Consider the following 27767-nt stretch of genomic DNA (forward strand, 5'->3'; position numbering starts at 1 on the left):
AATATTACTGCGAGAGACACTAAGGGGCAATATTACTGCGAGAGACACTAAGGGGCAATATTACTGCGAGAGACACTAGGGGGCAATATTACTGTGAGAGACACTAAGGGGCAATATTACTGCGAGAGACACTAAGGGGCAATATTACTGTGAGAGACACTAAGGGGCAATATTACTGTGAAAGACACTAAGGGGCAATATTACTGTGAGAGACACTAAGGGGCAATATTACTGCGAGAGACACTAAGGGGCAATATTACTGCGAGAGACACTAAGGGGCAATATTACTGTGAGAGGCACTAGGGGGCAATATTACTGTGAGAGACACTAAGGGGCAATATTACTGTCAGAGACACTAAGGGGCAATATTACTGCGAGAGACACTAAGGGGCAATATTACTGTGAAAGACACTAAGGGGCAATATTACTGTGAGAGACACTAAGGGGCAATATTACTGTCAGAGACACTAAGGGGCATTATTACTGCGAGAGACACTAAGGGGCAATATTACTGTGAGAGGCACTAGGGGGCAATATTACTGCGAGAGACACTAAGGGGCAATATTACTGCGAGAGACACTAAGGGGCAATATTACTGCGAGAGACACTAAGGGGCAATATTACTGTGAGAGACACTAAGGGGCAATATTACTGCGAGAGACACTAAGGGGCAATATTACTGCGAGAGACACTAAGGGGCAATATTACTGCGAGAGACACTAAGGGGCAATATTACTGCGAGAGACACTAAGGGGCAATATTACTACGAGAGACACTAAGGGGCAATATTACTGCGAGAGACACTAAGGGGCAATATTACTGTGAGAGACTCTAAGGGGCAATATTACTGCGAAAGACACTAAGGGGCAATATTACTGTGAAAGACACTAAGGGGCAATATTACTGCGAAAGACACTAAGGGGCAATATTACTGTGAAAGACACTAAGGGGCAATATTACTGTGAAAGACACTAAGGGGCAATATTACTGTGAAAGACACTAAGGGGCAATATTACTGTGAAAGACACTAAGGGGCAATATTACTCTGAAAGACACTAAGGGGCAATATTACTGTGAAAGACACTAAGGGGCAATATTACTGCGAGAGACACTAAGGGGCAATATTACTGTGAAAGACACTAAGGGGCAATATTACTGCGAAAGACACTAAGGGGCAATATTACTGTGAAAGACACTAAGGGGCAATATTACTGTGAGAGACACTAAGGGGCAATATTACTGCGAGAGACACTAAGGGGCAATATTACTGCGAGAGACACTAAGGGGCAATATTACTGTGAGAGACACTAAGGGACAATATTACTGCAAGAGACACTAAGGGGCAATATTACTGTGAGAGACACTAAGGGGCAATATTACTGCGAGAGACACTAAGGGGCAATATTACTGCGAGAGACACTAAGGGGCAATATTACTGCGAGAGACACTAAGGGGCAATATTACTGCGAGAGACACTAAGGGACAATATTACTGCGAGAGACACTAGGGGGCAATATTACTGCGAGAGACACTAAGGGGCAATATTACTGCGAGAGACACTAAGGGGCAATATTACTGCGAGAGACACTAAGGGGCAATATTACTGTGAGAGACACTAAGGGGCAATATTACTGTGAGAGACACTAAGGGGCAATATTACTGTGAGAGACACTAAGGGGCAATATTACTGCGAGAGACACTAAGGGGCAATATTACTGCGAGAGACACTAAGGGGCAATATTACTGTGAGAGACACTAAGGGGCAATATTACTGCGAGAGACACTAAGGGGCAATATTACTGTGAGAGACACTAAGGGGCAATATTACTGTGAGAGACACTAGGGGGCAATATTACTGTGAAAGACACTAAGGGGCAATATTACTCTAAGGGGGTCAGTGAAATCCTTTATTGCTGTGAAGGGAGTTACTAAAGGGCACAGTAATTGTGCCCCTTAGTGTCCTTCTACTGTTAGAAGGACACTAATGGGCACAATTGCTGTGAGAGAGTCATTAAGGGGCATTATTATTGTGAGAGGGACACTAACGGGCACTGTTACTGTAAAAGGAACACTATGGGGTCCAATTATTGTGAGAAGAATACTTGAAGACGCTGTTACTGTGAGGGGGTCACTGAAGGGCACTGCTACCATTTTTATAAGGGGACACAAAGGGCATGTTTTAGCCTAAAGAGGGGGTGTTCAAAAAACAATGCTGTGACACACTGTGCTCCACAGGAATTCACCCTCTTATCCTTGTTTTGAAGTTGGGAGGTATGTACAGGGGATTACGCAGAAATGTATACAGTAAGGTATACTCAGTGGGGGACATATTGCGTGCAAACACCCCGCATTCAGATTGGGAGATTTTCAGAGGATATTTCTGATGGGTTTTCTGATCTTCTGTTTGTGAAGTTTCGCATTATATCATGGTAGTGCTGGATTATCCAACGTGCAGAGTTATCAAATGACGGGCTAAAGGAATTGCACTGGAATCGTTATAGCGAATAAGAGTATATGTCCACTAGTGGTGATACGGATGTATGGAACCCCTAATCAGCAGAGTTATAATGATATGTGTGGTAAGCTGCCCAGTGGATGGTTTTCTTGATGATCATCTAGTCTTTCTTTTCTAGATTAATGGGTCAGAAATTGAATACGAGTTTGAAGAAATAACATTGGAGCGGGTAAGTGACATGATATATTTTGTACATTATGGGGGAGATTTACCAATCCTGTGTAATAATATGACAGTGCAAACTTCGACAAGACAACCTTTAAAAGCTCCAGATGTATCACAATGGCTCATGCTAGATGGTAAATCTTTAGATTGTGTAGTCTATACCACCTATTAGTTGACCTACTTTACACAATTTTTGATTGAACAATGCTGCCTTTAGGCCACGCCTCCTTTCATGAAGCCACGCCTCTTTGTCAGACAAATCATAAAAAGTGTCTGAAAACACATGATAAATGTAGTGCAATTTGCAACATAAAACTGACGTATTTCCAAAAGTAAATCTGCCCCTGTGTATTTTCTTTCTTAGAATAGCTTAAAGGTGATTTCTCACTTCTTACTATTGATGACTCCCGTCAGTGGTCAGGGCCAGAACTGGAACAGATGTTTTGTTTCTGCAGGCCTGGAGGGCTACTTTAACCCACAGATTGTAGCTGCTTCTAGACCTTTTTCATTACCTTTAAATTAGGCATAAAAAGGTGATTAGGACCTTCTTCTGTGATCTCACTGAAGCAATGAGGGATTAACCCTTTCCAATCCACTGTCTGACCTCTGAAGACATTATGATTTAAGGCTGTACAGCTCCAATGTTGGAAGACGTCCCTCGGGGTTCTCTTACTGTATATTGCCAGCCTCTCTGCTGTCGTAGCCTATCTAACGTGTCACCTCATGCAGTACTGGCTTTAGCCAGCATTGTATAATAGCAGAAAAAGAGTAAGCCCCCTAGGAAAACCAGGATACAAATTGGATTGGAAAGGGTTAATGCAAATTTCTTAATCAACATTTGCAAGATACAGAGGGAGAATTACTAAAGCCCATTTACACGGAGTGATGATCTCTCAAAAATCGCTAAAAAGCGATCGTTTGAGCGATAATCGTTGCGTCTAAACGCGCAGCCATTGGGCAATGCTAGCTAATCGTTCAGTCCAACCTAAAAATCGTTGTACAGCCTTATCAGCAGTTCTCCCTGGGTAGTGCTGATAGCATTGTTTCCCCCTGGAGAATAAAAGAACTGAAAGCAGATAAAAGCCCTCGGGCTATCAACTGCTTTCAGCTAAAGCCTTCATTTGCACACTTAATTGCTCTTAAGTAGCTGAGTAGCTACTTAAAAGTTTATGCAAAATGATCGCTCAAAGCTGTCACTCAAACTGTCATTTGAGCGATCTTTGAGCGATCATCGCCCCGTGTAAATGGGCCTTAACAGCGTCGTCCCGCAATATAGATCAGAGAAGGCACCAGTGATCACTGGGGTCAACTGCACTGTAATCACCATCACTGGTAGCTATTATATGGGGACTGCATTATTTTGAGAAATATCAGACCCAAGGCGCTGTATGTAGGCCTATGGTGTTATTGATATGCTGTCTCATATAAATGGATGGATGGATATGAGATAGATAGATAGATAGATAGATAGATAGATAGATAGATAGATAGATAGATAGATAGATAGATAGATAGATAGGAGATAGATAGATAGGAGATAGATAGATAGATAGATAGATAGATAGATAGATAGATAGATAGGAGATAGATAGATAGATAGGAGATAGATAGATAGATATGAGATAGATAGATAGATAGATAGATAGATAGATATGAGATAGATAGATAGATAGATAGATAGATAGATAGATATGAGACAGATAGATAGTTGGATATGTGCATTGGGGGATGAGGAGCGGTTCTACGTTTTCTAGGCTTGTAAGCAAGGCTAAAGGGCTCCATAACTTCTATGTAACCCCCCTCATTACTAAGTAAATACATTCCCAAATTGTGCCAAAAAAAAACAATCACCATGAGTAAGCAGGATAAACTGATTTCTTGAGGAAGCAGAAAGCTCCATTCTCAGTGCAGTGGCCAGGCGTGGACTTACAGGCAAAGTTCCCATTCACATCAATACCTGGAATACAAAGGCTGACCACTGCAGTGGGAACAGAGCTGTGTGCTTCCGGCAGAAATCAATTCAGTGCACTAGATCAGCAAATGGCTGATAGATGGAGATCCTGGGTGGCAGGCGCCTGCTGGTCAGCTATTGAATGCCTATTCTGTGGATAGGCTATAAATTGTTAACAACTGGGCAACCCTTTTAACAACCCTCCCCAACCCCCTTCAGTTTAGGAGGAGCTCTGTTTCTTCTGCAGAAAAAGGACCTCACGGTTTTGGACCAACAGAGCTCATTCTACTTTAAATGGCTGTAGCTCTATCGGCTCTGGTTCTATCAGCACTGTGGAAATGCTTTTGGTGTCACTTTAAAGCTAAGATTCTTGGCTTTAAAATGCATATTCATAGCCTTTACAGAACCGGAGTTTCAGCCCTCTGAAGTGAATATACAGCTGTCATTATTTTAGTCAGTGTGTGCAAAAAAGAGACAGAGCGGTAGGGGAGAATAGACTACTGCAGAGCAGCTCTGTGATTCTCTTGTATATCGCTGTCCCAGGAGAGGGGTGACATGAATTTTTCTTTGTGTTATCGCCCTCCATCAATCAGAAAGCAAATTTGCTCTCTGATTGTCACATATGGTTTTTTTCTCCCAGAAAAGGAGTGAAATGATGAGGACTTGCCCAGCTAATCTCTCTACACAGTTTAACCCTTCAGATGCTGCAGTCATTGCTGACCATTGAAAAAATGAAAAAAGAAAAGAGCCCTACACATAATTGGTATCGCCACATCCATAACAACTTATGTTTTTAAAAAATTACATTATTTATCTAACCAGGAAAATTCCATCAAAAAAATAATTTAAAAAAATCCAAAGTAGTCATGTTCTAATTAGAGATGAGCGAACGTACTCATGAATTCATGAATGGGTGTGAGTGAGGGCTGGCCTCTGATTGGTCAGGCTGTGACCATTCAGAGGCATCTTATTCAGCAGGTGGGGATTTTAAATCCCCGGCTGCTGAATATTACTCACAGCTGTTCAGAGCAGTTCAGGAGAACTGCAGCCTGCCGCGCTGAACTCCATCTGCCCGCACCAGGTGAGTATATATATATTTTTTATTTTTACACATTTCTGGATGAATTGCAGGAAAGGGCTTATATATTTAACCCCTTTCCGACAATTCATCCCGCGATCGCCGGCAGCCCATTGCATTCAGTGGAGTCGGCTGTATTGACGGCTCCATTGAATTCAATGGGCTAACATCGTTCTTCTCTGGCACAGCTGTTACAGCTGTGGCAGAGGAGAACTTGCTGTGTCGTTCCCATCATTTTCTTGAATTGCCAAGATTTTCACACATGAAAACCTTAGCGAGCATCGGCGAAATACAAAAATGTTCCGGTCGCCCATTGACTTCAATGGGGTTCGTTATTCGAAACGAACACCCGAACATCGCGGGAAGTTCGTTTCGAATAACGCGAACCCGAACATTTTGGTGTTCGCTCATCTTTAGTTCTAATCATCTTGCCCCCCCCCCTAAACAGGACTAAATAAAAATGTTAAAATTGTATATACCTGAAAATAGTACCAATAAAAACTACAGGTTCTTCCACAATTACAAGGCCCGATACAGCACCGTTGAATGAAAAATAAAAATATTCCGGTTCTGGAATATGGCGCCACGCAAAAAGTTTTTTGTTTTTTTTAAAGAAAAGTGTTTACACTATCACTATAGGCTATAGTGCTAAAACATAATAAAACCCCTAGAAATTTGGAGTTGTCCTAATCATAATGCCTCGTAGAATAAAGGTGACACATTACTTATACCACATGATGAACCCCATAAAAATACATCGCAAAAAGCAGTGTGAAATTGCTTTATTTCCCATTGCCACCAGTAAAAAAAATACATAGGAGTTACACAATATATTATGTGCTGATGCCCACAGATGGATTCACGCAGTGGAAATCCGCAGCGTTATTCCTCACCTAATAGCTTTTTGCCTTGCAATGTTCACTCTGCGGAATTCTACTGTGGAATTCCGCTGCGTGAAAGAAATCGCAGCATGATCTATTTGCCGCGGAAAGATGCGGGGTCGACTTCCATTGTAGTCAATGGAAGCCGTCCATCATTCGATACTTCCACTGTGAGCACAGCAGAAGTATCGTGTGATTACGCGTCACCGTCCACCACCGGCGCATCATGCGCTGCACTGCACATGCGCTTCGGGTCAACGAATGGGACTCTCACGGCGGATCCGGAGAGGTGAGTATGGGGTATTTGTGGGGTGCTGTGTTGGACTCCACTGCGATATTCCGTGGGCAGTCCAACACGGCCGCGGGCAGGAGGCCTGTATGTACCCGAAATCGGTTCTTATAAAAACTAGAACTCGTCCCGCAAAATACGAGGTGTCATACATTGATGAAAAATAAAAAACTTGCAACCACTGAAACACAAAAATTAAAATGATTTACTGACCTTCAACCGAAAAATTAGTCATGTCACTTAGGGGTTAAAAATAGACTTAAGGCAACTAAGTTGTGTGTCAAATACACTCATTGTCAAAACCATCACTGCCCTAGAAGTTGTCGGAATGGAATGAAACTTTCTCTGTGTGGTTGTAACGCTGACATAAGTAAGTAATTACAATACCAGAGCATAAGGATCATTTATTGTGGAGAACTGACCCCTTGTAGGGAGGCTCTAGTACCCTGTTGTACCGCCTCTAGCTTGGATACAAGAAGTGATACAGGCAGGCATGGAGGCTCTAGTACCCTGTTGTATCACCTCTAGCTTGGATACAAGATGTGATACGGGCGGGCATGGAGGTTCTAGTACCCTGTTGTACTGCCTCTTGCTTGGATACAACATGTGATATGGGTGAGCATGGAAGCTTTAGTACCCTGTTGTACCACCTCTAGCCTGGATACAAGATATGATTCGGACGGGCATGGAGGCTCTAGTATCCTGTTGTACCTCGGCTAGCTTGGATACAGATGTGATACTGGCAGGCATTGAGGTTCTAGTACCCTGTTTTGGCCACCTCAGCTTAGATGTAAGGTATGATACGGAAGGGCATGGAGGCTCTAGTACCCTGTTGGGCTCCCCCCTACTTTGCTTCAAGATGTGATACAAGTGGGCATGAAGGCTCTAGTACCCTGTTGTACCGCCTCTAGCTTGGATACAAGGTTTGATACGGGCGGCATGGAGACTCTAGTACCCTGTTGTGCTGCCTCTAGCTGTTGTCCTGTTGTGCTGGCTCTAGGATACAAAAGGGCATGGAGGCATACAGATTCCGTATGGTATACTGCCGTAACTGAGCATCTAGATCATGTAAATTCATGGGCTATTGAAGTTGGCGTCCATCTCTAGCTTGGATGTAAGATGTGATATGAGCAGGCATGGAGGCTCTAGTACCCTGTTTGGTCACCTTTAGTTTGGATATAAGATGTAATACCGGCGGGCATGTGGCATACAGATTCTGTATGGTATCTTGCGGCATATTGCTCCACATGTTCTGTAACTGAGTCTCTTGATCTTGAAAGCCCATAGGCTGTCAAAGTTGGCATCCCAGATGGTCCTATATATGTTCTATTGGTGATAAATCTAGGGACTGGGCAGCCACAGAAGTGTGACAATGTTTGGTGGGTCGTGTGAATCCCCTTGTGAGCATTATCCTGCTGCCTCTTGGAAGCCACCATGAGAGGAACATATGTGGCTGCAGGATGTCCTGAACATATCGCTGAGCTGTCATTGTCCCTCGTACCACTGCTAGGGGGGACCGACTGTTGTATGCGATGGCCACCCAGACCATCATAACAATAGGGAGCTGTGTGCCGTGCTACAGTAAAGGTAGGATTGAGGCGCTCACCTCTAGATCTCCGGATACAAACACGGCCATCATCAGCACCCACATTTAACCTGGATTTGATGCTAAAGACAACCCAGTTCCACTCCTTAGCAGGCAAGTTTCATCGTTAATGACACCACTGCATACCGAGGTGACGGTGGGGGTCAGAGGCTGTACATGTAATTTGCGCCATTAGACCAAATGTCCTTCAGCCAAGAGCCTGGGAATGGTCCCTGCACATACAGGGTTGGAACTATGGGGCCCCCTGTCTCTGGATAGTGGACAATGAAATACTTGGAGCTGCTGGTGCTTGTCAGACGCTCCTCTCTACTGGTGGTCTGTAGGGGACCCTGAGCCCGGTCGCCTTGTGTGCCCTCACACATCCACTGGTCCCAGCATCTCCTAACAGTCTGGTCAGACACTTCTCTCTACTGGTGGTCTGTAGGGTGCATCCTGAGCCAAGTCACCTTGTGTGCCCTCACACACCCACTGGTCCCAACACCCCCTAACAGTCTGGTCAGACTCTCCTCTCTACTGGTGATCTGTAGGGGGTGTCCTGAGCCTGGTCATGCTGTGTGCTCTCACACATCCACTGGTCCCAACACCCCCTAACAGGCTGGTCAGACACTCCTCTCTACTGGTGGTCTATAGGGGGGTCCTGAGCCCGGTCACCTTGTGTGCCCTCACACATCCACTGCTCCCAACATCTCCTAACAGTCTGGTCAGACGCTCCTCTCTACTGGTGGTCTGTTGTGGGTCCTGAGCCCGGTCACCTTGTGTGCCCTCACACATCCACTGGTCTCAACACCTCCTAACAGTCTGGTCAGATACTCCTCTCTACTGGTGGTCCGTAGGGGACATCCTGAGCCTGGTCACCTTGTGTGCCCTCACACATCCACTGGTCCCAACATCTCCTAACAATCTGGTCAGAACGGCCCAGTGGGGGACAATTCATCGATACGACCATCCAGCTCCTCACATCCCAATAATGCGCCCCCTCTGAGACTCTGGTAACGTTGTGAAATCTTTTCTCTGCATCATAGACAAGCTCTACAAGCGGAAGAAGAGGTCACTACACACAAGAGGCCTCCGAGAGCCTCTTATAGGCCAAGGGGGAACCACTTTTAGGGCCTTCGGAGACAAGATCGTTCATCTAATCACAGTACAACTCTCATCATTTACAGATCTGCCTGAGATGGAACTGTGTGCCGTGTTTTGCAGCAAAATGACAACTTTTTTCTAGGGGTGGGAGAGGTTTTTTTTATATGAAGAGTGTATATTTACATGAGACATAAATTCAAAATCTATAATAAAAAAGTGACATTTTCGGGAGGGCTTTTCCAATTTAAACATGACTGTGGGGGGCTTAAGTATAACTATTAGTGCTCTGCAAAGTAGAACAAGCAGAGTTGTATGTACAGATTTGGATGTGGCTGGAGTATGAACATGTAACTGACGATAAGTACAGCATTCCCAGAGTTCCTCTGCCTTCTCGGTAATATGTGGATGTTCTCCAGTTACAGGCGGCTCCTTGCTTATATATTCGCTGTAAATCATTGGAGACATTTTACCATCAGTGCAACGAAACAGCGTCTCATCACCTAATTCGCTCCCTGCGAGGTGTCGGCGCCTGTCATACCCTGCATACTGATAACCAGATTAAGATTATTAGTGACTGCGTCATTAGGACTTACTGAGTTTTCCATGTCGGCTTTTAATTACAAATGAATCTTTAGGGCGATGAGCTGTGAAGTTGAAAGTTCTTTTGTAATTGCCAATTTCTTGCAGTAACCGGATTCATTTGGTTCATATTTGCACCCCTGACTGCTTTATTGCTATTGTCACCCTTCATTTATGTTGCAGCTTTATTGTGGGACTGTATGTATAGAAGGTAGTAAACCTGGAGTTGGTAGGATCACAGTATGAACGATCCTAGTAATGATCGTTTGTCCCCATCCTTGCAATCATCTGCTTATAAAAGCTTTCTAATGAGCTCTGATCAATATGCTATTTGTCAATAGCTGCTCATTATAACTGGCAAGAAATTGGGCAAGCTATTAGCATTAGTGCATGGTGTGATATTTAAAGTAGATATGACTTCTCCATCATTTAAGTATGCAAATTGGCCAGTAAAACACTGTTGCAAGCATTAGGTGTAGAGTATGGCAATATCAGGTATTGCCTATGTATAAACACCATTGTCACCGCACTCACATAGAGACCTGGTTGTGCATGCACAATTAATCTAATGTACAAACATGTGTGGTGAGCAGTCAGCAGGAGTAGCCCAAGTGGGTCCGCTAACTCTGACTTTATCACGGTGGTTGCTCCCTGGCCTAAAATGGTGGCTCGTTCAGTAGGCGGGAGTGCAATAGGGATTCTTGGTTAGAACAGCCAGTGTAATGTCCGATGTGACGCCAGTGCCTCTGGACGTAGGTGTCGCAATGATTAAATGAAAAGACAAGTCCATGGAAGCATCGGTAAAACTGAAGGCACACAGTTTACTGGAACTCAAAGTACAACAGTCACAACTCTTCAGAACTACAGGCAGTAAGTTCTCCTTTAACTTTTAGTGCAGGCAACATATCATACATGCATTCCTTTAGGTTTTCCTGAGGAATGAAGCTGCCAGGCTAGGTTAAGTGGGCGCTGTGCTGGAGGGTTATTTATGGAGGAATGACTTTGCAGGGACAAGATAACTCACTGTTACGGTGTCTGCTTCCTTGGGGGTCTGCCCTGTCTCCAATTCCTTTGGTCAGGGTTGAAAAAGACCACGCTCTCCAGGCCTCCTCCCTCTCCATTGTGCAGCACTCCCTAACCCCACCCACGCTCTCTTTTATACTATCCCCACTACCCAACTAAGGGAGTCCTCACTACCCAAAATTGCAAAGTTTTGCTAGTGTATTTATGTTATGAGCTTGTTCTGGTATTGTATCTATGTACGGAGGTTGGTTTGTGCTGAATTTATGTATAGAGCTTGGTTTTGGTGCTGAATGTATTCTATGTTTTCTTCCAGTGCTGCATTTATGTTATGAACTTGGTTCTATTACTGTATTTATGTATAGAGCTTGGTTTTGGTGCTGCATTTATCCTATGAACTTGATTCTGATGCTGCATTTATGTTATGAGCTTAGCTCAGGTGCTGTATTTATATACTGAGCTTGGCTCCGCTGCTGTTCTAATGTTAAGCGCTTGGTTCTGGTACATGATTTATCTACTTAGCTGCTCTTGTACTGTATGTACTGAGCTTCGCTCTTGTGCCGTATTTATGTACTGCGCTCGATTCTGGTACTGTATACATGTTATAAGCTTGGTTCTGAAACAGTATTGCCAGTTCTGGAGTATACATATATATATTATAAATCAAAGTTGCCTCAATAAAAAGAACTTTTACATTTAATTAAATATAATAACATAAAATATCACACTACAAAAGAGAAAAGGGAAGGCATTCAGCATGTCATGTTCATAAAGACATGTGTATGCAAAGAATAGCCAGTGTTATCACTCTGTTCGCCATAATTCCTGATACGCCCATAGTGGGTTAAAGAGGAAGCTCATGTTACACTAATGATGATCATAAAACAAACATAATAAATACGAAAGTACTGGAGGGGGTTCAAAGAAGGGCGACTAAACTAATACATGGAATGACGGGACTAGAATACCCAGAGAGACATCAAAACTGGGATTATTTACCCTGGAGAAAAGACGGCTAAGGGGCGACCAAATAACTATGTATAAATACATGAGGGGACAATACAAGGATCTCTACTAGAGATGAGAGAACGTACTCGTCCAAGCTTGATACTCGTTCGAGTATTAGCGTGTTCGAGATGCTCGTTACTCGTGACGAGTACCACACGATGTTCGAGTTACTTTCACTTTCATCTCTGAGACGTTAGCGCGCTTTTCTGGCCAATAGAAAGACAGGGAAGGCATTACAACTCCCCCCTGCGACGTTCAAGCCCTATACCACCCCCCTGCAGTGAGTTCGCTGGCGAGATCAGGTGTCACCCGAGTATATAAATCGGCCCCTCCCGCGGCTCGCCACAGATGCATTCTGACAGAGATCAAGGAAAGTGCTGTTGGTGCCGGAGCTGCTATAGGGAGAGCGTTAGGAGTGATTTTAGGCTTCAAGAACCCCAACGGTCCTTCTTAGGGACACATCTAACCGTGTGCAGTAGTGTGGAGGCTGCTTTTTGCAGTGTTGCACATTTTTTTTTTTGTATATCGGCCATGCAGAGCATTACATCCTGCAGTAATTATACATAGTCCAGGGCCAGTAGTGGTGGTGAGGCAGGGACAGAAGACATATATTTATTGAATATAGGCAGTGGGCCTTTCCAAAAACATTTGGGAAAAAAATCTATTTGGGCTGCCTGTGACTGTCCTCAGTGTACTGGGTCTGTGCTGGGTGTAGTTGTCCTCCTAATTCATACGCAGCCAGCTAAGTGTTACAGCAGGCTTGCGCAAAATAATTTCCTGGTTCTGCTGTGCGTTCCGTAAGCGAAGTCAGCCTCCAACCACAGGCCAATAGGCGGCACATTTAATTACAGTGTTCTGTTTCTGCACTACTGGTAATACACCATGCTGAGGGGTAGGGGTAGGCCTAGAGGACGTGGACGCGGGCGAGGACGCGGAGGCCCAAGTCAGGGTGTGGGCACAGGCCGAGCTCCTGATCCAGGTGTATCGCAGCCGACTGCTGCGGGATTAGGAGAGAGGCACGTTTCTGGCGTCCCCACATTCATCTCACAATTAATGGGTCCACGCAGTAGACCTTTATTAGAAAATCAGCAGTGTGAGCAGGTCCTGTCGTGGATTGCAGAAAGTGCATCCAGCAATCTATCGTCCACCCAGAGTTCTGCACCGTCCACTGCTGCAACTCTGAATCCTCTGGCTGCTACTCCTCCTTCCTCCCAGCCTCCTCACTCCATTACAATGACACATTCTGAGGAGCAGGCAGACTCCCAGGAACTGTTCCCAGGCCCCAGCCCAGAATGGCCAGCAATGGTTCCTCTCCCACCGGAGGAGTTTGTCATGACCGATGCCCAACCTTTTGAAAGTTCCCGGGGTCCGGGGGATGAGGCTGGGGACTTCCGGCAACTGTCTCAAGACCTTTCAGTGGGTGAGGAGGACGATGACGATGAGACACAGTTGTCTATCACTCAGGTAGTAGAAATTGGAGTAAGTCCGAGGGAGGAGCGCACAGAGGATTCGGAGGAAGAGCAGCAGGACGATGAGGTGACTGACCCCACCTGGTTTGCTACGCCTACTGAGGACAGGTCTTCAGAGAGGGAGGCAAGGGCAGCAGCAGGGCAGGTTGCAAGAGGCAGTGTGGTGGCCAGGGGTAGAGTCAGGGCCAGACCGAATAATCCACCAACTGTTTCCCAAAGCGTCCCCTCGCGCCATGCCACCCTGCAGAGGCCGAGGTGCTCAAAGGTCTGGCAGTTTTTCACTGAGAGTGCAGACGACCGACGAACAGTGGTGTGCAACCTGTGTCGCGCCAAGATCAGCCGGGGAGCCACCACCACCAGCCTCACCACCACCAGCATGCGCATACATATGATGGCCAAGCACCCCACAAGGTGGGACGAAGGCCGTTCACCGCCTCCCCCTGTGCCCCAACCTGCCACTGAGATCCAACCTCCCTCTCATGGCACAGGCACTACCGTCTCCTGGCCTGCACCCACACCCTCACCTCCGCTGTCCTCGGCCCCATCCACCAATGTCTGTCAGCGCACCGTCCAGCCGTCGCTAGCGCAAGTGTTGGAGCGCAAGCGCAAGTACGCCGCCACGCACCCGCACGCTCAAGTGTTAAACGTGCACATAGCCAAATTTATCAGCCTGGAGATGCTGCCGTATAGGGTTGTGGAAACGGAGGCTTTCAAAAGTATGATGGCAGCGGCGGTCCCGCGCTACTCAGTTCCCAGTCGCCACTACTTTTCCCGATGTGCCGTCCCAGCCCTGCACGACCACGTCTCCCGCAACATTGTACGCGCCCTCACCAACGCAGTTACTGCCAAGGTCCACTTAACTACGGACACGTGGACAAGCACAGGCGGGCAGGGCCACTATATCTCCCTGACGGCACATTGGGTGAATTTAGTGGAGGCTGGGACAGAGTCAGAGCCTGGGACCGCTCACGTCCTACCCACCCCCAGAATTGCGGGCCTCAGCTCGGTGCTGGTATCTGTGGCGGTGTATGCTTCCTCCACTAAACCACCCTCCTCCTCCTCCTACGCAACCTCTGTCTCGCAATCAAGATGTGTCAGCAGCAGGACGTCGCCAGCAGTCGGTGTCGCGCAGCACGGCAGCACAGCGGTGGGCAAGCGTCAGCAGGCCGTGCTGAAACTACTCAGCTTAGGAGATAAGAGGCACACGGCCCACGAACTGCTGCAGGGTCTGACAGAGCAGACCGACCGCTGGCTTGCGCCGCTGAGCCTCCAACCGGGCATGGTCGTGTGTGACAACGGCCGTAACCTGGTGGCAGCTCTGCAACTCGGCAGCCTCACGCACGTGCCATGCCTGGCCCACGTCTTTAATTTGGTGGTTCAGCGCTTTCTGAAAAGCTACCCACACTTGTCAGACCTGCTCGGAAAGGTGCGCCGGCTCTGCGCACATTTCCGCAAGTCCCACACGGTCGCTGCCACCCTGCGCACCCTGCAACATCGGTTTCATCTGCCAGTGCACCGACTGCTGTGCGACGTGCCCACACGGTGGAACTCTACGCTCCACATGTTGGCCAGGCTCTATGAGCAGCGTAGAGCTATAGTGGAATACCAACTCCAACATGGGCGGCGCAGTGGAAGTCAGCCTCCTCAATTCTTTACAGAAGAGTGGGCCTGGTTGGCAGACATCTGCCAGGTCCTTGGAAACTTTGAGGAGTCTACCCAGATGGTGAGCGGCGATGCTGCAATCATTAGCGTCACCATTTCTCTGCTATGCCTCTTGAGAAGTTCCCTGCAAAGCATAAAGGCAGACGCTTTGCGCTCGGAAACAGAGCTGGGGGAAGACAGTATGTCGCTGGATAGTCAGAGCACCCTCCTGTCTATATCTCAGCGCGTTGAGGAGGAGGAGCATGAGGAGGATGAGGAGGAGGGGGAAGAGACAGCTTGGCCCACTGCTAAGGGTACCCATGCTGCTTGCCTGTCATCCTTTCAGCGTGTATGGCCTGAGGAGGAGGAGGAGGATCCTGAAAGTGATCTTCCTAGTGAGGACAGCCATGTGTTGCGTACAGGTACCCTGGCACACATGGCTGACTTCATGTTAGGATGCCTTTCTCGTGACCCTCGCGTTACACGCATTCTGGCCACTACGGATTACTGGGTGTACACACTGCTCGACCCACGGTATAAGGAGAACCTTTCCACTGTCATACCCGAAGAGGAAAGGGGTTCGAGAGTGATGCTATACCATAGGACCCTGGCGGACAAACTGATGGTAAAATTCCCATCCGACAGCGCTAGTGGCCGAAGGCGCAGTTCCGAGGGCCAGGTAGCAGGGAAGGCGCAGAGATCAGGCAGCATGTACAGCACAGGCAGGGCAACACTCTCCAAGGCCTTTGACAGCTTTCTGGCTCCCCAGCAAGTCTGTGTCACCGGTCCCCAGTCAAGGCTGAGTCGGCGGGAGCACTGTAAAAGGATGGTGAGGGAGTACGTAGCCGATCGCACGACCGTCCTCCGTGACACCTCTGCCCCCTACAACTACTGGGTGTTGAAGCTGGACACGTGGCCTGAACTCGCGCTGTATGCCCTGGAGGTGCTTGCTTGTCCTGTGGCTAGCGTCTTGTCAGAGAGGGTGTTTAGTGCGGCTGGGGGAATCATCACAGATAAGCGTACCCGCCTGTCAACCGACAGTGCCGACAGGCTTACACTCATCAAGATGAACAAAGCCTGGATTTCACCAAGCTTCTCTTCTCTACCAGCGGACAGCAGCGATACCTAAACAATACGTAGGCTGCACCCGCGGATGGAAGCATTGTTCTCTATCACCATCAAAAACGGGGACCTTTTAGCTTCATCAATCTGTGTATAATATTCATCCTCCTCCTCCTGCTCCTCCTCCTGAAACCTCCCGTAATCACGCCGAACGGGCAATTTTTCTTAGGCCCACAAGGCTCAGTCATATAGTTTTTGTAAACACTTTTTATACGTTTCAATGCTCATTAAAGCGTTGAAACTTTCACCTGAACCAATTTTTATTTTAACTGGGCTGCCTCCAGGCCTAGTTACCAATTAAGCCACATTAACCAAAGCGATTAATGGGTTTCACCTGCCCTCTTGGTTGGGCATGGGCAATTTTTCTGACGTACATTAGTACTGTTGGTACACCAATTTTTTGGGGCCCTCGCCTACAATGTAATCCAATTAATTTTTAGCCCACCTGCATTACAGCTGACGTAACATCAGCTGTGCTGGGCACTGCAATGGGATATATTTATGTACCGCCGGTGGGTTCCAGGGAGCCACCCATGCTGTCGGTCCACACGGAGTTGTAACTACATGTGTCCACTTCTAAAGAACCCCAGTCTGACTGGGGCATGCAGTGTGGGCCGAAGCCCACCTGCATTTAATCTGACGTTAGCTCTGCTGTCCAGGACACTGCAATGGGATACATTTATGTACAGCGGGTGGGTTCCAGGGAGCCACCCATGCTGTGGGTGCACACGGAATTCCCATTCCGGAGTTGGGGATTCCCAGTTGTACCTGCCTGTGACTATTTATAAAAAACCGCGGTCTGACAGGGGCATGCAGACACCTTGACAGAATGAATAGTGTGTGGCACATAGGTTCCCCATTGCTATGCCCACGTGTGCAGCTCCTGATGGCGGTGGCACAGGATTATATTTCTCATTGCTTCAGTACAGCATTGTGGGCAACCCCCCCCCCCCTTTTAAAGAGGGTCGCTGCCTAGCCGTGCTAACCCTCTGCAGTGTGTGCCTGCGGTTCCTCCTCATGGTAGACGCACTTATAAATAGACATGAGTGTGGCGTGGCATGAGGGCAGCTGAAGGCTGTGCAGGGACAATTTGGTGTGCGCTGTGGACACTGGGTCGTGCAGGGGGGGTTGGGAAGCATGTAACCCAGGAGAAGTGGCAGCGGAGTGTCATGCAGGCAGTGATTGTGCTTTGTTGGAGGTAGTGTGGTGCTTAGCTAAGGTATGCATTGCTAATGAGGGCTTTTCAGAAGTGAAAGTTGTTGGGGGGGGCCCACTCTTGCCGGTATTGTGGCTTAATAGTGGGACCTGGGAACTTGAGATGCAGCCCAACATGTAGCCCCTCGCCTGCCCTTTCCGTTGCTGTGTCGTTCCCATCACTTTCTTGAATTGCCCAGATTTTCACAAATGGAAACCTTAGCGAGCATTGGCGATATACAAAAATGCTCGAGTCGCCCATTGACTTCAATGGGGTTCGTTACTCGAAACGAACCCTCGAGCGTCGCGATAATTTCGTCCCGAGTAACGAGCACCCGAGCATTTTGGTGCTCGCTCATCTCTAATCTCTACCATGATCTGTTTATACCCAGGACTGTGACGGTAACAAGAGGGCATACGCTACATTTAGAGGAAAGCAGGTTTCATCACCAACCTAGAAAGGGGTTCTTTACTGTAAGAGCAGTTAGACTGTGGAACTCTCTGCTGAGGACGTGGTGATGGCAAAATCAATAGAGGAGTTTAAAAGGGGACTTGATGTCTTTCTGGAGCGGAAGGATATTACAGGATATAAATCTTAGGTTAATTGTTAATCTGGGTATACAGGCAGATAGGATTTATTAGGGGTTGATCCAGGGATTAGTCTGATTGCCATTAGGGGAGGGAAGGAATTTTCCCCCAAATGGGCTAATTGGCTTCTGCTCTTGGGGTTTTTGCCTTCCTCTGGATCAACAACATAGGAGGATAAACAGGCTGAACTAGATGGACACTGTCTTCATTCAGCCTTACATACTATGTTACTATGTTACTATGACATATTCACATGTAGCAGTAGTATTTATAGATATGTATTATGATGATACTGTGACAGCATTTCAATCTGTAATTTGCATATTTAATTGATAAATATCGCACTTGTAACTTTTCGAGAAAGACCCGTGTAAGAGTCAAAACGTTGTGCTGTTCAGTGAATAAAAGCCTTTTTGCTTTTTCTTCATATTGAATGTGAGTGCTGCAGGTCCTCCTCTGTCTACCCCAGTGGGGTTAGTGAGGGCGGGGGCCTGACTGTAGGATTATGGGTAGATCCCCCTGTGTATTGGACTGATCTGCTCTCTTTTTCTGGTAACAAGCTATACTTATATTGATCATTCCAAACTTTCCCAGGATGCCTTAGAGGCCAATATTCAGGTGTAAGGCACAAACTGCCTGGTACAGCGGTACTGGCTAGCCCTAGCTATGTGTGCTCTGTGCCGTCACCAGCTTGTGAGGGAGAACAGGAGCATGCAGACTGGTGGCAGTTGTCCCTTCGTTCTGCTCAGCCAGATGCTCTTCTTCCTCTGTGCAGCAGTGTTTTGCAGAGCTACAGAATCATACACCTGTCTCTCTTTCTTCCCCTCTGATGTTCCAAGATGCTATTATCAGCCCTTCAGCGCCCCCTCAACACCATTGTTAGTTCTGCCACTGCACTTATGTTCTGGTGCTGTATTTATCTTATTAGCTTGGTTCTGGTATTCTATCTATGTACTTTGGTTGGTTTGTGCTGTATTTATGTCATGGGCTTGGTATTAGTGCTGTATTTCTGTTATGAACCTGGTTCTGGTACCGTATGTTTTGAGCTTGATTCTATGGGTGTATTTATGTTATAAGCTTGGTTCTAGTAAGTATTCGCTGAGCTTGTTTCTGGTGCTCTATTTATGTACTGAACTTGGTTCTGGTGCTGTATCTATGTTATGAGCTTGGTTCTTGTATTTTATTTATGTACTGTGCTTAGTTCTGGTACTGTATTTATGTTATGAGCTTGATTCTATGATTGATTTTTATATTATAGGCTTGGTTCTGGGGCTGCATTTATGTACGGAGCTTGGTTCTGGTACTGTATATGTGTTCTAAGCTTGATTATATGGCTGATCTTATATTATAAGCTTGGTTCTTGGGATGTATTTATGTAGAGCTTGGTACTGGGACTGTATCTATGTTATAAGCTTGGTTCTAGTATTCTGTCTATGTATTGAGCTAGATTATGGTATTTGGCTCTGATACAGTATTTATTCACTGAGCTGAGCTGGTGTGGATATATTGCTATCTTCCTTCTTTCTGCACAAGCAGAATACATGCAGACTGCCTATCAGTGCAATATACTTTGTTTTTTTTCTAATGATGGGCGGTAGGGTCAAAAAACAAATTCTGCACAAGCTAACATATATTCTAAGGCCAGCACGGAACCTGGTTCTGGCACCAAATATTATGAGCTTTATTTCTATGGCTGTATTTATGTTATAAGCTTGGTTCTAATACAGTATTTATTCATTGAGCTTGGTTCCGGTGCTGCTACTTTGTTATGAGCTTGGTTCTAGTATACTATATATGTATTGAGCTTGGTTATGGTACTGTATTTATGTTATCAGCTTGGTTCTATGGCTGATTTTATATTATAAGCTTGGTTCCGGGGCTGTATTTATGTACAGAGCTTGGTTCTGTGACTGTATCTATGTTATAATCTTGGTTCTAGTATTCTATCTATGTACTGAGCTTGATTCTGATGGCTCTGATACAGTATTTATTCACTGAGCTGTGCTGGTCTGGGTCTGCTGCTATCTTCCTTCTTTTTGTACAAGCAGAATAAAGGCAGACTGCCTATCAGTGCAATATACAGTGGGGAAATAAGTATTTAGTCACATACCAATTGTACAAGTTCTCCCACTTACAAAGATGAGAGAGGCCTGTAATTGACATCATAGGTAGAACTCAACTATGAGAGACAACATGAGAAAACACATCCAGAAAATCACATTGTCTGATTTTTAACAAATTTATTTGCAAATTATGGTGGAAAATAAGTATTTGGTCACCTAAAAACAAGCAAGATTTCTGGGTCTCAGAGACCTGTCACTTCTTCTCTAAGAGGCTCCTCTGTCCTCCACTCGTTACCTGTAATAATGGCACCTGCTTGAACTTGTCATCAGTATAAAAGACACCTGTCCACAACCCCAAGCAGTCACACTCCAAACTCCACTATGGTGAAGACCAAAGAGCTGTCGAAGGACACCAGAAACAAAATTGTATCCCTGCACCAGACTGGGAAGACTGAATCTGCAATAGGCAAGCAGCTTGGTGTGAAGACATCAACTGTGGGAGCAATAATTAGAAAATGGAAGAGATACAAGACCACTGATAATCTCCCTCGATCTGGGGCTCCACGCAAGATCTCACCCCGTGGGGTCAAAATGATCACAACCACACGGGGGAACCTAGTGAATGACCTGCAGAGAGCTGGGACCAACGTAACAAAGGCTACCATCAGTAACACACTATGCCCCCAGGGACTCAGATCCTGCAGTGCCAGACGTGTCCCCCTGCTTAAGGCCTTAGTCAGACGGGCGTTTTTTCGCGCGATTTGCGGATCGCATGACGGATGCGCATCCGCAAATCGCGTGACCGGTGCCCGAAAATCGCCCGAAAATCTGCTCCTAGCCGCGTTTCATTAGAAACGGGCCGGAGCTGTCCAGCGCATTGCATTCAATGGAGCGGCAATACAGCCCGCTCCATTGAAAGCAATGCGCTGCAGGCGAGTGTGGGATGAATTGTCAGGAAGGGCTTAAATATATAAGCCCTTCCCTGCAATTCATCCAGAAAAGTGTTAAAATAAAGAATATATATATACTTACCTGCTCCCGGCAGCCGGAGTTCCGCGCGGCCGGCCTGCAGTGGGTGTGAAGGGGGTGTGAGTCAGACCTGCCCCCTGATTGGCTCAGCGCTGAGCCAATCAGGGGACAGGTCTGACTCACACCCCCTTCACACCCACTGCAGTACGGCCGCTCTGAACTCCGGCTGCCGGGAGCAGGTGAGTATATATATATTTTTTATTTTAACACTTTTCTGGATGAATTGCAGGGAAGGGCTTATATATTTAAGCCCTTCCCGACAATTCATCCTGCGCTCGCCGGCAGCCCATTGCTTTCAATGGAGGCGGCTGTATTGCCGGCTCCATTGAATTCAATGGGCAAACATCGTTCTTCTCTGCCACAGCTGTTACAGCTGTGGCAGAGAAGAATGATTTGTCTTCTATATGTTCACAATGGGGTCGGCGCTGCTGCTGCCGGCCCCATTGAGCGCATATTGAGAAGAGAACAGGAATCGCAGATCGCAGATAGGTGTGATCTGCGATATCTGTTCTATAATTTATCGAACGAGCGCATAAAAAGCGCTCATGTGTCCGATACCATTGCAAAGCAATGGTTTTATAAAATCGCCGGACGCATGCGCATGCGCAAATCGCGGCAAAAAACGCCCGTCTGACTAAGGCCTTAGACAGTACATGTCCGGGGCCGACTGAAGTTTGCTAGAGAACATTTTGATGATCCAGAAGAGTATTGGGAGAATGTCATATAGTCAGATGAAACCAAAGTAGAACTGTTTGGCAGAAACACAACTCGTCGTGTTTGGAGGAGAAGGAATGCTGAGTTGCATCCAAATGACACCATAACTCTTGTGAAGCATGGGGGTGGCAACATCATGCTTTGGGGCTGTTACCAGGACAACTGATCTGTATACATGAATTAATAGGGCCATGTATCGTGAGATTTTGAGTGCAAACCTCCTTCCATCAGCATGGGCACTGAAGATGAAACGTGGCTGGGTTTTTCAGCATGACAATGATCCCAAGCTCATCGCCAGGGCAACGAAGGAGTGGCTTCATAAGAAGCATTTCAAGGTCCTGGAGTGGCCTAGCCAATCTCCAGATCTCAACCCTATAGAAAACCTTTGGAGGGAGTTGAAAGTCTGTGTTGCTCAGCGACAGCCCCAAAACATCACTGCTTTTCAGGAGATCTGCATGGAGGAATGGGCCAACATACCACCAATAGTGTGTGCCAACCTTGTGAGGACTTACAAAAAACTTTTGACCTCTGTCACTGCCAATAAAGGATATACAACAAAGTATTGAGATGAACTTTTGGTATTGACCAAATACTTATTTTCCACCATAATTTGCAAATAAATTCATTAAAAATCAGACAATGTGATTTTCTGGATGTGTTTTCTCATGTTGTCTCTCATAGTTGAGGTCTACCTATGATGTCAATTACAGGCCTCTCTCATCTTTTTTAAGTGGGAGAACTTGTACAATTGGTATGTGACTAAATACTTTTTTCCCCCACTGTATATTGTTTTTTTCTTATAATGGGAGGTGGGGGCCAAAAAATGCTCTGCACAGGGAAACATATATTCTAAGGCCTGCACTAGCAGCAAGTCACAGGCAATGTGCATACTGCCGCCCGCTGCAGAGACGATTGGTTGGTAATAAATTTACATTATCTACAGGGGAGGTTCAGTGACCCCAGCCTATACACATTACAGTACTCCTGGACTGTTATATGCTCTAGCTCGGGCCCTTTCTGCAGTACACATAGGGACACTGTACCTTACATTGAATTAGGGCTCTTCATGCACACAAGACTTGGCACAAAAAAAGTTTTGACGCAATGTCACAGAAAGAAGACATTTCCTTCCTTCTTGGAAAGTCAAAGTCTAGCATTCTCCAGTGCTTTTAGGACTGATAGAAAATCTATATGTCATCCTTTATGTGAAAGCTATCTCGCCTGGAGGAAAACGTTTGATCTCTGCCTTGGGACAATATAAATTATTGCAGCCATCCTTTCAGCTTACAGTAATTATCAAAGCTGGGTCTTCAAAGGCGGCTAATGAGTTTACAACGTATATTCTCCAATGAGTCGCAGCAGCGGGGATCGACAGATGAATGTCATATTCCAGGATGCACGCCACTGAGAACTGTAAGGTCAGGATGGATTGTGCTACATTACTTAAAGTGACTCTCTCCCGGGCTGGAAGCAGAGGAGGTTAGATTACCTGCAGTAGTTCTTCTCTGCCGCTCCTCTGATCCGAAAGTTTTCATGTCTCGTTTTTAATCATTCAAGATGGCCGACACAGTCTTCAGACTACCTGGTACCCACAGTGCATTGCTAATATTAGACTAGCAATGCACCTGCTCTCTGATTGGCTAGGGCTGCTTATGTATTCAGCACTGACCAATCAGAGAGCAGTGTACAGTGTGTATTAGTTAGTTGGAAAACTGCTGCCGCCAGCTTGGATGGCCAAAAACAGGGGCTAAAACCGGTGGATTAAAGGGGTAGCAGAGAACAACTACAGGTAATATACCCCCTTCACCTCTGAGGGTCGTTTTAATCATAATTAGTTAACCCTTTCCCACTGCAGCCATTTTTGTTTTTTCTTTTCATTTTTTTCCTCCTCACTTTCAAAAAATCCTATTCTTCTGGTGGCATGGCTACTCGGCACCTTGTTTTTTGCAGGAGGAGTTGTAGTTTTCAGTGGAACCATTTACTGTGACAAATAATGTATTGGAAAACTTTTAAAAATTGTGGCAAAATGAAGAAAACCACAATTGTGCCATTTTTTAGGGGGGGGGGGGTTTGTTTTTACGGCAGTTAAAGGGGTTGTCCCGCGCCGAAACAGGTTTTTTTTTTTTCAATAGCCCCCCCGTTCGGCGCGAGACAAACCCGATGCAGGGATAAAAAAAAACAAACGGGTAGTACTTACCCGAATCCCCGCGCTCCGGTGACTTCTTACTTACCTTGTGAAGATGGCCGCCGGGATCTTCACCCTCGGTGGACCGCAGGTCTTCTGTGCGGTCCATTGCCGATTCCAGCCTCCTGATTGGCTGGAATCGGCACACGTGACAGGGCGGAGCTACGAGGAGCAGCTCTCCAGCACGAGCGCCCCATTCAACACAGAGAAGACCGGACTGCGCAAGCGCGTCTAATTGGGAGATTAGATGCTGAAAATTAGACGGCACCATGGCGACGGGGATGCCAGCAACGGAACAGGTAAGTGAATAACTTCTGTATGGCTCATGATTAATGCACAATGTACATTACAAAGTGCATTAATATGGCCATACAGAAGTGTATAACCCCAACTTTGTTTCGCGGGACAACCCCTTTAAAGCAGTTAAAATGATGTGTTACCTTTACACTGTGGGTCAGTATGATTACAGCAATACCAAATATAAATACCTTATTAGGTAGCACTACTTAAAAGATATAAAATAAAAACATTTTAAAAATCTGATCTCTGAATATATTTTGACCCCAATTACCTTTTTATTTTTGCAGTGTAAAGTTTGTTTGAGGGCTCGTTTTTTATAAGGTGACCTGTAGGTTTTTATCGGTACCATTTTGGGCTACATATAACTTTTTGATCATTTTTTATTTAATTTTTATGGGAGGTGGGTGACTAAAAAAAGCACAATTCTGGCAGTTCATATTTTTTTCTGATGGCATTCACATGGTAGGATTAATAATGTGATATTTTAATAAATTAGGCTTTTATGTAAGCAGTGATACCAATTTTTAAATTTGCTCAATCTTTTTTATTTTTGATGCGACAGCTCAGAAAAAGGAGGGGGGGGGGTAAGACTTTTAATATTCTTAGTTTAGCCCCCATAGTGGACTTAAAGGGGTTGTCTCGCGAAATCAAGTGGGGTTATACACTTCTGTATGGCCATATTAATGCACTTTGTAATATACATCGTGCATTAAATATGAGCCATACAGAAGTTATTCACTTACCTGCTCCGTTGCTAGCGTCCCCGTCGCCATGGTTCCGTCTAATTTCGGTGTCTTCTTGCTTTTTTAGACGCGCTTGCACAGATGGGTCTTCTCCCTTCGGCTCTGCTCGGCAGCATCGGCGTTTTGGCTCCGCCCCCTTGTACGCGTCATCGCGTAGCTCCGTCCCATGACGTGTGCCGGTTCCAGCCTCCTGGTTGGCTGGAATCGGCATGTGACGGGGGCGGAGCTACGCGATGACGCGTACAAGGGGGCGGAGCCAAAACGCCAATGCTGCCGAGCGGAGCCGAAGGGAGAAGACCCATCTGCGCAAGCGCGTCTAAAAAAGCAAGAAGACACCGAAATTAGACGGAACCATGGCGACGGGGACGCTAGCAACGGAGCAGGTAAGTGAATAACTTCTGTATGGCTCATATTTAATGCACGATGTATATTACAAAGTGCATTAATATGGCCATACAGAAGTGTATAACCCCACTTGATTTCGCGAGACAACCCCTTGAAGCTTGCGTTCGCTCATAGTATTGCATTATATAGTATTTGGATAAGCATTCTATTAAGACGAGCCACATGCACAACTTAATAGGCAATTACTCATAGATGCTCTGGGGGCAGAACCCCCCCGGCTGCCATGACACCTAGACAGCACACTGTAATCTCATTGTGGGGAGCAGTACTGTTCAGAATGTCTCAATCCTGATTGGGACATTTAAATTGACAGCAGCTTTTAAAGGATTAACAGCCACTATTAGAGGTATCTTCTGACAGCAGCATTTAATTGTTCATATTGGCATTTAAATGTCCTGAATGACCCCCCTGAAATGAGACCAAAGGGTGCTTTGGATGTCATGGCAGCCTGGGGCCTTGTGAGGACCCACAATCGGCCAGTTATTTCCAGTTATCAAGACGTGCCTGAGGCTGTGTCTGCAAGGGTCCAATGTACTAAGATAACAGATTATTTATCCTACACATTGAAGAGCATCAGGAAAAAATGCAGAATGTTAGAATTGTCCTTTTTTTGCATCCCCAACTCCAAAAAGCAATCAAAAGGTTGTATTACGTCCGTGCGGCACAAGAGCCCCACGCTCAGCACTGGCGCAGGGTGACGTTCACACTGAACGCAAATACAATACACGTAATGCAGGCCAATGAGCACCACTCCAGGAAGATGGAAAGAACCTGACCCTATTAAACAGGGAAGTGAGGAGTCCCTGCCTGCAAGCAGAGTTATTGTCCTAATAAGGACAGCCCTCCTGTCTTTCTCTGGGCCCTGACTATCCCTATAGGAACCCCTGGATAGATGGACTGAGACAGCAAAACAAACAATAAAGGTAACTAAAAAGAACAGAAAGGATTAAACCGCACTTATCACCCAGGCTAGAGGATCAACACCTACTCTAAAGTCTCCTCCAGTGAACTGAATAACCAGCAAGGAGGAAAGGGAGGGGTATGAATATAATGCTTTCCACACCTGCTGATAGGAAGAGCAACTAGAGAACCACACAACACAGCCAGTTTAGAGAAACGGGTAATGGGTACCTGCCACGTCCGTGCAGCACAAGATCACCACAATCAGCATGGGCGCAGGGTAACATACTCACTGATGGTAAGAGTAGTACACAATGCAAGGCTGGACTGTAAGCACCACTCAAGGAAGATAGAGGCTTGTCCCTAACCTAACAGGGAGGTGCAGGGTCCCTGCCTGAATGCGGAGTAATTGCCCTCATAAGGACAACCCCCCACTGTCTTCTTCCTGGGCCCTGACTATCCCTAAAGGAACACCTGGAGAGATGAACTGACACCACAAAGCAAGACAATAAAGGTAACCAAAATATAACTGACAGGATACAGCAGCACTTATCTGTTAAGGAGCAATTCACCCAAGCTAGAAGAACACCAAACTCCAACCTCTTCTCTAGAGAACTGAATAAGCAGCAGGGAGTAAAGAGAGGGGTAAGAAAATAAAGCTCTCCACACCTGTAGATTGGAAGAGAAACTAGAGAACCACACCCCCAACCTTCTCCCAGGAATGACTAATAGTCAGAATACACCAATGCAGCATAGAGAGACAGCAACCAGCAATCTCTGCACAATGTGCATTAACCCGACAAGTCGTGACACTAGCCATATAGTCGGTGATAAGTGATTGGTTTCTAAAAGCATAAAGATATGAGTGGCAGCGTAAATGGTGCAATAAAATCGACGTTCCTTTATTCTCCCGTAACAATTAATAACAGGAACGTTTCGACCTTATCAGGTCTTTCTCAAGCTTGAAGCTTTTAGATTCATATATGGAATTGTGATTCAGATTCTACTGTGGCTGTGCATTGACTCTGCCTCGCCGTGAATGGCTAATAGGTGTGTGCTGCTGGCAAATATTTTTTTTTCTATCTCTAAGCTAAGTGATTGGTTACTGTCTCTTTAAGAGCTCAAGCCATGAGTTATTATGCAGCAATGTACCCTCCAATGGAGCGGGATGTTACTTATACGGTTCCGGTTTAGTAAAGTTATTTTTATAACAAAAAAAAATATTCTACCTTCGCCTCCATT

At 46.0% G+C, this 27767-nt stretch overlaps 1 protein-coding gene across 1 annotated transcript in view; it reads left to right on the forward strand.

The window, feature by feature from the left end:
* DLG2 (discs large MAGUK scaffold protein 2) overlaps positions 1–27767 on the forward strand; it is a 469593-nt gene that overhangs the window by 22451 nt on the left and 419375 nt on the right. The window contains exon 3 of the mRNA XM_066588133.1: positions 2634–2684. Within this exon, the coding sequence (XP_066444230.1) occupies positions 2634–2684 (51 nt within the window). The remainder of the gene's footprint in view (positions 1–2633; positions 2685–27767) is intronic.

This window comes from Eleutherodactylus coqui, chromosome 1 (genome assembly GCF_035609145.1).
Source record: "Eleutherodactylus coqui strain aEleCoq1 chromosome 1, aEleCoq1.hap1, whole genome shotgun sequence".
In the NCBI taxonomy this organism is placed as follows: Eukaryota; Metazoa; Chordata; class Amphibia; order Anura; family Eleutherodactylidae; genus Eleutherodactylus; species Eleutherodactylus coqui.